Raw genomic sequence first — 12885 nt, forward strand, 5'->3', positions numbered from 1 at the left:
ACCCCAGGGCCCAAGCAGAACCCCAACTCTAGACTGACATGACCCCACGATGAGATCCCAAAGCCGGGCTGAGCCTCAACCCCAAACTGAGAACAAACCCAGAATGAGCCTCTCAATCCAGGCTAATTCCAAATTGAGTCCCAACCCTGGCTGAGTTCAGTGTTGGCTGATCCCTGATCCCAGACCAAGACCAAATTCCTGACTGAATTCAGATCCCTGGATGAGTCCTGATTTCTATGAACCCTGACTCTAGACCTAGCCCTAACCCCAGGCAGAGCCCTGATCCTAGACTGAGCCTTGATCTCAGGCTGAGCCCCAATTCCTTAACACTGACCCTGGCCTGAGCCAAGGTATCTAGCCTGACCGCCGCCCCCCCCGCCCTCCCCTAGTTACTGTAGGACCAGGCCTCCCCCAGGGGCTGTGATCTCAGGGCAGGTGCCACCCTGACTGTGCATGTTGACTCCCTCTCCACCCCCAGCTCATGCAGCAGCAGACAACAGTTCTGTCCACTTCGGGCAGCTACCTGAGCCCTGGCGTGGCCTTCTCACCCTGCCATATCCAGCAGATCGGCGCCGTCAGCCTTAATGGGCTGCCTGCCACGCCCATCGCCCCTGCCTCTGGTGAGAGTCCCCCAGAGGCCCAAGGATGGGTGGGCAGGGCCGGGGCCAGGCCCAGGCTCCCCATGACGTTCTTCTGTTCCACAGGACTGCACTCGCCCCCACTGCTCAGCACTGCCGCCGTACCCGGCCTCGTGGCTCCTATCACCAACAGCTTTGCAGGTGTTGTGCCCTTCCCTGGTGGGCACCCTGCCCTAGAGACTGTATATGCCAATGGCCTCATGCCCTACCCAGGTAACTCCAGTGGTTCCTCAGGGCCTAGGAGAGCATCAGGGGGCAGGGACGGTATCTCTAGGACAAGCATAATTCCCTATGCCTTGGTGCCCACGGAACAGAGACACAGAACAAAGGGAGTCTCAGCTGAGCTGTGGGCACAGAGAAAAAGGTTAAACATAGGAACTTTGGACCCAGACGTTTCTGGGTTCATATTCAAGTTTGGTGGCCCTGGGTGATTCCTTTAAGTCTGAGTTTCTCTTTGCTCATCTGTGAAATGGATCAGATAACATCAGTCATCTCAGGTGGTTGCACTGACAATGAATTTAGTACGTGAAATGCTTAACACGTCACCTAGTACCAAGAATGGCACCATCAATCTTAGTTATTAGTCATTACTATTTGGGAAGATATCAGTGCCTGTATCCATTCATTCATTCATTGATTCATTCACTCAATATTGGCCATGCACTGATCTGAGCTGGGCCATGCCTTCATGAAGCAGAGGTCCCTCCCACCTTTCCATACCCTGTAGCATGAGTTCAAGGCAAACATCTTCTAACACCTTGCTGAGGTGAAATAAGTCATCTGTGTTTCCACCATTGAAGAGAATTTATTTTTATTTTGAAATGATCGGAGGCTCACGGGGAGTTGCTAAAATAATATAGAGAAGTCCTGTGTACCTCTCACCCACCTTCCCCCATGCTAACATCTTACATAATCACAGGACATTGTCAAAACAGGGAACTGACATCGGTACGTACAATGAAGTCCACTGGAGTAGGAGAGCTTATTCACTTTTCGCCGCTCCTTACATGTACTTGTGGGGGGGGGGGCGTCTATACCATTTTATCACAGGTATAGATTCGTGTAACCACCACCACAACCAAGATACAGAACTGGGCCGGCTGTATGAAGGAATTCGTTCATGCGACCCCTTTACAGTCGCATCCCCCCGCCCACCACCCCACACACACCATTCCATCCTCCAGCAACCTCGCTTCACTCAAGCAGAATCCTTTGGCTGAATTTTCTCGATTCACCAGCTCTAGTGGCCTGGACAAATTCTCCCGTCGCTTATCTCCTCCACTAGGGGCAGTCAGGCCACAACCATATAGTGGGCCCATGGGGTGTCTGATGAACGAGGTGTGGGGTGTGAGAAAGGGGAGGGGGGTGAGTGGTGGTCTGGAGCAGAGGCCTGGAGTCCCGGAGAATCTGGAGAATAAAGGGAACGAGTTATTAGGCCAGGATGGGGAGAGAGACGGGGGTGATATTTCAGCCTCTCTGGAGTCCAAGAAACCTGGATTCCAGTTAGGCTTCTGCCATTTCCTATCTGAGCGTGCCAGTTACTTCACCTAATTGGGCTTTAGTTTCCCCACTTGTAAAATGGGAATCATACCTGTAAACCGTTTACATAGGGGTGAAGCTGGGGCGGATGTCTGTTGCTCTCCTTCCGGCTCTTAAGAATTGGGGGTGGAAAGAAGTCTTCTGCTGCCCCTGCCCCACTCAGCCCTTCCGTCTACCCGCAGCTCAGAGCCCGACCATGGCCGAGACCCTCCATCCTGCCTTCTCAGGAGTCCAGCAGTACACAGGTAGGGAAGCCGGCCCACATCGCGGGTGGCCCCACCCCACAAGAAGCCCCGCCCCCAGAGCTCGGCCCCTTCTTTATTTTTCTAGCCAAGCTTCCTACTCTGGCCCTGGCCCAATCCCAGCTCTTGGCCCTTGTTCCCTCTTCAGCGTCTGGTCCTGCTCCTCAGAACCCACCTTTGGTCCCGCCCTGCCTCTACAAGGGACCTACTCCATCTCTGGCTTTTCCGAGGGCCATCCTTGGCCCCTCCCTTAACTCATGGCCCCTCCTCTCAAATCTTGGCCCCGCCCTCTTCCCTGTTGCCTTGGCTCCACTCTGAGGCTGGCTCTTCGTTGTGGCCACGCCCCTCCCCAAGACCCGACACTGGCCCCGCCATCACCTTTGGCCCCTACCCCTCGAGTCAGTCCTGTCCCGCTCACGCCGGGCACCCACCCGCCTCACGCCCGCTTCCGCTCCGGGTCTCTACAGCCATGTACCCCACTGCGGCCATCACGCCCATCGCGCACAGCGTCCCACAGCCGCCGCCCCTCCTGCAGCAGCAGCAGCAGCGAGAAGGTGAGGGGGCCGCGAACTTACCCCCCCACCCCGGCGCCAGCCCCGCCCTCTGACCGCCCCTTCCGCCTCTAGGACTTACACCTGACCTGGCCTCTGGGAACCGTGGTCTAAGAACGCGGCCGAGGGGCTAGACAGGCCTGAGTTCAAGTGCTGACGCAGACCCCGGGTGTTGGGGGGAGCAATTGAGTCCTCTTCTCCGAGCCTCAGTTTCCTCCTCCGGAAAGTGGGAACCATTTTAGCTCGACCCCGTAGGCATAGAGGAACCCTCTCCAAAACTGAATGATTCTCTGAATTTTTGGAGAGGAAATTCGTTTTGAGTTTGGGCGTGGGGTGATGAGGTATTTCGGGTAAACTGAGTTCCCCCCAATAAAGTCGAGGGATGCAAGGGTTAGATTCTTGAGTCAGAAACTGGAACTCAGATCCACCTAGTTCTGACTTGTGACAAAAGGAAGGTACTTCACTACCCTATGCCTCATTTCTCCCGTCTGTAACACAGACATCTGTCTGTGCCAAGTAAGGTTACTGGGAAGTAAGCAGTAGCTGTTTCTGACACACAGGGGGCGCTCATCACCAGGGACTACCTTCTGTCGTTTAATCCAGCCAGTAGGGGTGCTGGAGCTGGGGAGAGGAGACCAACCAGAAAAGCCCCAGGTCACCCCTTGGCAAGGGAAGCTTGGAGCCTGGCCCACAGCCATGTCAAACAAATGAAAAAAAAAAAGATACGACCCTGCTAAAAACTGTAGCAGTCTTATCAGTGTTAGATGTCTAAGAAATACATGGATACTACAATAAATAGGGCACTTTATCTTGGAAAAGAGCTGAAGTTTACACGTGAAGGTGGCATCAAAGGGTTGCCGCATTTGAGTTCCAGTGAAATAGTAGAAGCAGCATTGTCTGAAACCAGAGTTGTAACCCCAGGTGGGGACAGGTGTGGCTTGTAACACATTTGGGGAACTGAGGAAGTTCATAGGTGTTAGAGCCTTGTGTGTGAGCACGTGTTTTGTTTTCTTATGAGGCTTGGTTCAGCTGGCTCTGGATTTTCTGTGTTCGCCCAGTGTTACACCATAAGCCAACGCAGAATTTGTGTTATGCTCAAAATTGTTCCGTAACACATCAATCATGTTGGAACCCACTTGCATTTTAAAAGCATGCATTATAGCAGAACTGTGGTCCCAATTAGAAAGGTTAGGGGTGGGTGTGATTGTGTGATCTTGGATTTTGTATTTTCTGTGGTGGGAAATATTCACTGCTAGGGTGGGAGCGGTCCTTGCTGGTTTGACCATTACCTTGTCCATTACCTTTGTTCTGGGAAGCATGGGAGAAGTTTTGGGAAATATTCATAGCTGCAGATAATCAGGTTTTTATTTTTTTATTTATTTTTACTGAATGTATAAGGATGACATTGGTTAATAAAATTGTAGGTTTCCGGCAAACAATTCTATAATATATCATCTGTATATTGTATTGTGTGTTCACCACCCCAATTTAATCAGGTTTTAAAATGGTATTATTTATAGTTTGCATATAAATGATGCACTGGGGATTATATAAGGAGGGGGTGATTTTGAGGGTTAGCCATGCTTTAAAAAAATATATTTCTAGTTAATATAGTCCACCATTTGAAAATGATCTCTGGTTTCAGGATATCTGGGATTTAGGACTGGAGAATTCTCTTTTTGCTTTTTTTTATTTTTGCATCATCTGAGTTTTGAACATTATCCAAAGTTAGAAGGATTACCCAAGGCTTTTAGAAAATATATCTGGTTATTTGGTGTATGGAGCCAGAGAATCACTTGTCTTGTACTTTGTGATCACCAGACCTTTTTTTAAAAAAAGATTTTATTTATTTATTTTTTTAGAGAGGGGAAGGGAGAAAGAGAGGGAAACACCAATGTGTGGTTGCCTCTCGGGAGCCTCCTACTGGGGACCTGGACTGCAACCCAGGCATGTGCCCTGACTGGGAATCGAACCAGCAACCCTTTGATTCACAGGCCTACACTCAATCCACTGCACTACACCAGCCAGGGCTGATCACTGGACTTTTAAAAAAACAAAAACAAATATTTTAATTTTATTTTATAATCAGTTCTAGACTTACAGAATAATTGCAAAGATAGATTATAGTTTTCATATCTCTGTCACCTAGTTAACCTGATTTTTGCAAATAATCTGGAGTTTGAGGCTGAGGGATTTTCTGGGAGCTTGGAGTTCCTGGGATCTATCTTGTTTTGGGGGGAGGGGGAGGGATTATCTGAATTTTGTAAATTATCTGGGGCCTGAGGATCACCAGAGGTTTGGCGTATCTGTGTGCGGGATTATACAGACCAGAGGTCAGGGCACCCTGCCTTCCCTATCCCCACTTCCATACCCCTTCTTTCTGGGTGTCATGGGCCACCCCTCTCTTGACAGCTGGAGGTGCCAGATGTGGGTCTGGACCCGTTCCTCCCTCGGGGGGCGGGTCCACCTCCTCTCCTTGGGGGCTTTATGTCTTTCTCTTCCCCACCTGCAGGTCCCGAAGGCTGTAACCTGTTTATCTACCACCTCCCCCAGGAGTTTGGAGACACGGAGCTGACGCAGATGTTCCTGCCCTTCGGCAATATCATCTCCTCCAAGGTGTTTATGGATCGGGCCACCAACCAGAGCAAATGTTTTGGTGAGTACCTGCAGAGGGCACCCCTTCCTGCTGGCCAGCTCGTCCTACCCGCCTTGCATTGGAAATGGGACCAGGGAGTGGTGGGGGAAGGGGTTGTCAGCCATGAGACAGGCCTGGTCCAAAAGAATCACATTTTGCTTTTAAAAGAATCACATTCATAATCAGAGTAAGCACTTATTAAGTACCTAAGTACCTACTGTGTTCCAGGTACTTGCCAGGGCACACATTCTGTCTAAGACCCATTCATTCATTCATTCAACAAATAGATAAATTGTGGCCCTGCTGTGTGCCAGGTTCTGCGCTTGGTGCTGGGCATGTTGTGGTGAAGGAGGCCCACAAACCCTTGCCCCCGCTGAAGCTCACAGTCCTCCTGCCCCGTCCTGCAGAGCTTTCTCTGGTGGTGGAAGTGTTCTACATCCAGGCTGTCTGAGCCGCCAGCCCTGTGTGGCTACCAAGCACTTGAAATGTGGCCAGTGTGACCAAAGGACTAAGTTTGAAATTTTATTTAATTTTAATTAACTTAAATTTCAATAACCACTGTAGCTGGTGGCTACTGAACTGGAGAGCACAGGTTTAGGGGGAGGAGATGGAAATAAAGAAACATAGGATCTAGGCCAGGGAATTATAAGTGATATGAAGAAAAATAGACTTGACTGATGAGGAGCCAGCATGGGGAAATCTGCAGGGAGAGTGTTCTAGGAAGAGGGAACGGCATGTGCAAAGGCCCTGGGGCTGGACCATGCATGTTGGAGGAACAACAAAGAGGCCTGTGTGACTGGAACAGAGTGAGAGATGGGGAGAGAAGAAGGAGATAAGGGCAGGTGGGGGACAGGGGCAGGCCATGCAGGGCCTTGTGGACCTTGGGAAGGACTTCTTTGTCCTCAACAACAGAGGAAATTAGGGCTCAGAGGCACTGACACATTCAGAGTCACACAGCAGCGAAGGGGCAGAACCTAGATTAGAACCAGTCTGTTTGACTACAAAATCTGTTGACCACCCTGTCTTTGAAGGGCTAACTCTTGACTATTTATTAAATGCCTTCTGTATGTACTTAGTATACAACCATAAAAGGGAAGACTTGTCCCAATTTGCTGAGGGAGGAAAGAGAGGAATGGAATGGCCAAGCAACACACTTGCAGTCATACAGCAAGTGAGGGACTCCTACCAGTTTCCAGGCCCCCTCTCCTGTATCCTGCTTCCAGAAGGGAGAGGAAATTTCTGGAGGAAAACCTACTCAATCACATTCAACAATCAGCGGGTCATATGTGTTCCATAAGCCTCGGTTTGCTCATCTATATAATGGGGGGGTTAGAGGGGATAAATATGATGACATCAATCCCCCCAGCTCTAAATCCCCACGGCTCCCCATGGGCCTCAGCAAGACCATTCAACCCTGTCCCCCCTTCTCTCTCTGCTTGGCCTTTCACCCACTTGGCCTCTTGGTCACAGAGCTGAGGTGACCCCACCTCCGAGTGTTTGCACATGTGGTCCCCTCCCCTGAACGGGGCCCCTGGCCTCTGTGGCCTCCACACAGTCCCCTGCGGAGCCTGTGGGGACCAAGAGGTAAGGAGCAGAGATAGGGCTAGGTGGCCTTGAGGTGGCAGGTAAAGGGGGTTGGGGCTGGTGGCAGTTTAAGGAGGGGGAGGCTTAAGTGTTTCTGATGATCTCAGGGGAGACTGGGGGTAGAAGGCTGAGAAAGACACAGAGAGAGAGAGAGACAGAGACTGGGATACAGAGAAAAGAGAAAGACGGAGGGTGGGAGAGATGGAAAAGGAGACAGAAGAGAAAGACATGCAGAGAGAGAGAGCAGATGGACAAGATCCCACATGGATAGGGGTCTCGGAGGAGGCAAAGGTCAGGGCCTAGAAGGAGGCAGGAAGCCTGGTAGGAGAGAGAACATGGGCCTCCCGGGACCCCAGAGGTCCCACCTGTCCCCACCCCCACATGGGAAGTCTCAGCAGAGCATACCCCAGTTAAGGCGTAGGTGCCCTGTCCCCAGATGCATGCAAACCCAGGGGTGTCAGAACCAGGCCAGGACTGCTGTGTGTCCTCTGGCAAGCCCTGCCACCTCCAGGGGCTGTCTGCCCCCGGCGAGCACACGCCCCGCCCCTAGGACCCCAAGCTGGGAAGCCGAGTGGAAGACGCCCACGTTGCCCACCATCGCGGGTCCACCCCGGTCTCTGCAGGATTCGTGAGCTTTGACAACCCGGCCAGCGCGCAGACCGCCATCCAGGCCATGAATGGCTTTCAGATCGGCATGAAGAGACTGAAAGTGCAGCTGAAGCGGCCCAAAGACCCGGGACACCCCTACTGACCACGCCCACAGCCACCCTGAGGCTGTGGGCTTGGCCCAGGTGAGCCGCCAGGTGGCCCCAACCCTGCTCTGCCGGATGTTGTGGCCCGTCCCTCCCGATCCTCCAAACCCTCTCCAGTTGTGGTCGGGGGAGGGCATGAAGAGGGAGGGGTGAGATTGCTGCAAGGGGCTGCACACAGGAGCCCCAGGTTGGATGGGTAGGGACAGAGCTAGATAAAGACACCGTCATTCCCTGTGCTGGACGGGAGAGTAGGATTGGCGTAGGAGGCGGGGAAGCCTGTGCTCACCAAGGGTGGTTAGGGAAGCCTTCCCGAGGAAGGCTTTGAAGGATGAATAGAAATTTACCTGAGGGGCCAGGTTCAGTCTTGGGTGGGGAATGTGTAGAAGGGCTTCTATCCTATTCTCTGACTCTCCCAGATAAGCTCCCCCTACCGCTGGCAGCTCCCTTATTTGGTATAATTCATACTCAGTGGGTTGAAAGGAAAGTGGGATTTTGCCCCGCCCACTGGCATGCCAGAAAAAATATCCCCCCAAACAAACAAATCCCCAAGAGTATTCTGCCATCAGAGCGAACAACTTTATCAACTACTCACCATCTTTGGGGAACAAACAGTGAGCCTAAGGGGCCAATGAGGAAAACTACTGATCTTACGCTTCCATGAGACTCATCTGTGAAATGGGCTCCTGAAAGTCGCCTCCCCCAGAGGCAGCGGGTGGACTCACACGGGGAATGCAGCGTTTTCCCCGTTGAGCCCAGAGCCCACCACCCGTAAAGTTCTTGATAATCCCTTTTTTTTCCCTTTAAAATCACCATTGCCATCCTCATCTGGATGGCCTCGCCTGGGCCCGGCCCAAAGTGGGTATTCAGTGAGGGAGCGGCGGCACCCACGGGTTTGAGGGTGCGAAGTCAGAGTCCGCGTCTCGGAGTGCACGTTTGGAGACCCGCTCTCGGGCGATGCACATGCTTTTAACACGCCAGGGTAGCACATCCTTCCTGAGCACCTACTATGTGCTAGGCACTGTCTCCAGCACTTGGGGACACAGCTGCGAATGAACAGAAACTGGGGAGTGGGTAGGAGAAGTTGCCTCCCTGGAGCTTCAGTGGCAGGCAGCAGGGGAGAGGGGACACTAACAAGAATATTTGTCCCCAGTAGCCAGATAAGGACATGGGCTTGGTAACATTAAATCCGTTCCAAGCTGAGTTTGTCAGCCTCGGAACCCCAAAATGAACTCTTTCAGGAAAGATTATGGGTGCTGGGGTCCCAGACCCCAGCTTGGTCAGGGCAAAGGGGCGGCTGGGAGGTGAGGTTGCCTGCCTCTGTGCCCTGGCCCAGAGCTCTCTAACACCCCTCCCTTCTCCGCCAGGTGAGGGGCCTTCCACCCCAGGAGGGTTTCCCCGCTTCCAACTGATCCAGGACTTTTCCGTAAATTACAACCAAGTTTGGACACCAGCCCTCCCCCTCCTCTCCTGCTTCCCCTTAGCCCCCTCCCCAAAATGTGAAACGCCAGCGAGGGGGCGGGGGGCGGGGAAGCTCCTGAGTTGGGGGCTGAGAGGTTCACCGCTTCCTCCTGGGAGATTTCCTCGGCACCCCAACAACCTTGGTGGCTTCCCCAAACTAAATCACAGCTTTTCCTATATATATATGTGCATATATATATAGAGTTATAGACATATATATTTTTTGAGTATAGATCATGGGACCAAACTTTTCTGACTTCCTTCCATCCAAGAGAAGGTGACCCTAGGCCGGTCACTCAGCAGGGACATAAGAAGGGCTGAGGCTGGCCGGGCAGCCCGGTGTCCCCACCCCACCCCCCAGCCCCCAGCTGTCATGTCAGACCAGGGCGCCGGAGAAGCACTGGGAGTCATCAGCCAACCGATATACCTCCAGGACTTTTGACCGCTGCCACCAACGATTCTCTCGGGCCTATGGGCTCAGCCGGCTTGAGTGTCCCTGGTCCTAGCCGCAGCTTCCGGGATCCCCAACCCCCCCTCCCATGTCCCAGGGCCCTGCCTTCCTCAGCACAAAAGAGACCCCCCTGCCTCCCCCAGCCCTTTCCCCCCGAGTCATAGCCTTACTCATGTGACCAATAGCCCTTAGCTTTCCGTCGGGGGTAGATGGGGTCTGTGGGAGCCCCCACTCCTCTCGCCCCCTCCCAAGGGCAGGCAGCCAACCCTTCCTGCCTTAGGATCACCAGCCTGGAGTCCACAATCTCATAACCAAGACCGCCGCGCTCGTTGGACAAGCCCAACCTGCACTGGCCAAGCACCCCTTTGCCGAAGATACCTCTTCAAAGAATTTTTTTTTTAATTTTAATCTTTCTGAGCAGGTACAAAGTGGAAAAGAGAAGAAAAAATGGGGAAAAAGTGAACAACAGTGGATTTTTGTTTCCTAGCTGGGGCTGGGAGGGAGACCCTGCGGGGTGCCTCTGTATACCTACCCAAACCGTGAAAACCCACCTTAAAGCACAGAGTCGAGTTCTTTCGGTCGTCTAGTGGGGTCTATTGCCAAACGAGGCACCAGAGAACTTAATAAGCTCAAGAAAAATAAGTTTTTGGAAGAGAAAAAAGTGTTCCCTTTTGTTTCTACCAAATGTGTTGACCGAACCAGAAAAGAAAAAAAAAAAAAAAAAGAAGAAAAACACATAGTAAAAAAAAAAAAAGAAAAAAAAATCTTCCGACCAACTTGTTTCAATATTCCAGAGTTTGATAATTGTTCCAAGACATTCTCTAGTGTGCCTGTGTCCCGTGCGTCTGCGTGTGCAAACGTGTGCTCAGGGGCCGAGAGGGGGCCTCGTCTGTGTCTCCAGCACCCACCAAGCTCCCGCCAGGCCTGGCGTGCAGTGGCGTGTGTCCTGGTCCATGTTTACTGGCTGTAAATACCATTTTTATACTCCACACCGAAGATCTACATGATTTGTACAATGTACTTTATTTCTGCTACTAGTAATTTCATGAAGTTTCAACTTGCAAACTGACTTTTGGAAACAAACTGCCGCACACACACACACACACACACAAGAAAGACGGGAAAAGGACTGAGAAGAGACTCTGGGTTGATGGATTTCGTGGCTGGAGAGGTCCTTGTCACTGTGGCGTGTCTCAGGTGAGAAACTGCAAGCATCATCTTTATGTCCAAAACGCCTCTCTTTGGTCTGGAAAAACCGAAAGTTTATTTAATAAAAGTTTTACTTGCTAAAGGACTGAGTCCTTCCTCATTTGCCCTTTCACACGGATCAAGACCAAGTGCATCTGGTCCCACTGAGTGCCTGGGCTAGAAAAAATTCGGATTTAGAGTTAGGAGATGTGGAGATATTCTGAGGAAGCAAGTGGGAAGTTTCCGTAGCCAAAATTTCAGCTGATTCATCCAGAATTTGAAGAAATGGAATGCTCTTTCTCAGGAAGAGCAGGTGTCTATGTTTCTTGATTCCCACACTCATTTATTCATTCAGTCATTCAGTCCGTGAATGTTTTCTTTCTTTAAAAAAAATTTATTTATTTTTAGTGAGAGGGGAAGGGAGAGAGAAAGAGAGGGAGAGAAACATCATTGTGTGGTTGCCTCTCACACGCGCCCCCTATTGGGGACCTGGCCTGCAACCCAGGTATGTGCCCTGACAGCGAATCGAACCCACGACCCTTTGGTTTGCAGACTGGCACTCAATCCGCTGAGCCACACTAGCCGGGGCCATAAATGTTTCTTGAACACCTACTGCCTATCTGTCTGCTGGCCACCATGGACACAGCAGTGACCAAATGGCTTTGGTCTCTGCCCTCACAGAGGTAGCCCAGGAGAGGAGACTCTATACCAGGGGTGTCAAACTCATTTTCACCGGGGGCCACATCAGCCTCGAGATTGCCTTCAAAGGGCCGAATGTAATTTTAGGACTGTGTAAATGTAACTACTCCTTAACAGTTAAGCGGGAGCTTGGTGCTGCTGCCGGGTAGAAACAAGGAGGACCCTGTGTTTGCCACCTGTGGTCTATACAATACACGTTTCTAAAAATTGGGGTAAAATTCACATAACCTAAAAATTACCATTTTTACCAATTTAAAGTGTTCAATTCATTGACATTAAGTACATACAAAAGAGTGTGCAGCCATCACCTCTAATTCAAGATCATTCCATCACCTCCAAAGCAATCTCTTTCCTCTTAGCCTTCACTCCCCATCCCCCCTTTTCAGCCCCTGGCAACCACTAACCCATTCTCTGTCTCTGTGGATGTGCCTGTTCTGGACATGTCACATACATGGAACCACACACTGTGTGGCCTTTTGTGTCTGGTGTCTCACTGGGTGTCATGTGTTCAAGGTCCATCCATGTTGTAGCGAGTGTCAGAGCTTCACTCCTTTTCGTGGCTGAATAATATTCCAGTGTGTGGATGGGCCACGCCTTGTGTATACATTCATCTACCAATGGACATTTAGTTTGTTGCTACCTTTGGGCTGTTGTGAATAGTTCCACCATAAACATTCATGTACAAATTTTTGTTCAAACACTTGTTTCTGTTCTCTTGGGTAGGTATCTATGAGCAGAATTGCTGGGTCATGTGGTAATTCTATTTTTAGCTCTTTGAGGCCCGCCCAACCATTTTCCATGACAACTGCCCCATTTTACATTTCCACCAACGTGGCATGGGGTTCCAGGATTTCTCCACATTTTCGCCAGCTCTTATGCAATAGATTTTGAATGGGAATGTTGAGGGGGAAAGTCCCCGATTGGACTTGTAGCCCAGGACCAAGAAGTGCCCCGAGGAGGTGAGACCAGAGAGGTGATGTGGCTTTGGCTCCTGCCCCACTCCAGTGGAGGCCTCAAAGTTCTTAAAATAATCCTGAGACCTGGGGTGGGGGACACGGCTCTAGGAGAGGGCCTGGGAGGGGGGTATGAATAATGGAGATGGCCACACCCAAGCTGAGCCTCTTCAAATTGGTGGGAGTCATGCTAAC

General features: G+C 51.2%; 1 protein-coding gene across 3 annotated transcripts in view; it reads left to right on the plus strand.

The window, feature by feature from the left end:
* The window catches only part of CELF5 (CUGBP Elav-like family member 5), a 41920-nt gene extending 30779 nt beyond the window's left edge, over positions 1–11141 (plus strand). For 2 of the 3 annotated variants that reach the window (XM_053911813.1, XM_045202689.2), the window contains exons 7-13: positions 479–620; positions 705–851; positions 2360–2422; positions 2887–2973; positions 5483–5626; positions 7813–7980; positions 9306–11141. In XM_053911813.1, the coding sequence (XP_053767788.1) occupies positions 479–620; positions 705–851; positions 2360–2422; positions 2887–2973; positions 5483–5626; positions 7813–7940 (711 nt within the window). In that variant the 3' untranslated portion in view covers positions 7941–7980; positions 9306–11141. Of the gene's footprint in view, positions 1–478; positions 621–704; positions 852–2359; positions 2423–2886; positions 2974–5482; positions 5627–7812; positions 7981–9305 lie in introns of those variants that run through there. The other variant, XM_045202690.2, reaches the window with a different exon arrangement.
* The last annotated feature ends 1744 nt before the right edge of the window (positions 11142–12885 follow it).

Source organism: Desmodus rotundus, chromosome 9 (assembly GCF_022682495.2).
Source record: "Desmodus rotundus isolate HL8 chromosome 9, HLdesRot8A.1, whole genome shotgun sequence".
Taxonomy (NCBI): Eukaryota; Metazoa; Chordata; class Mammalia; order Chiroptera; family Phyllostomidae; genus Desmodus; species Desmodus rotundus.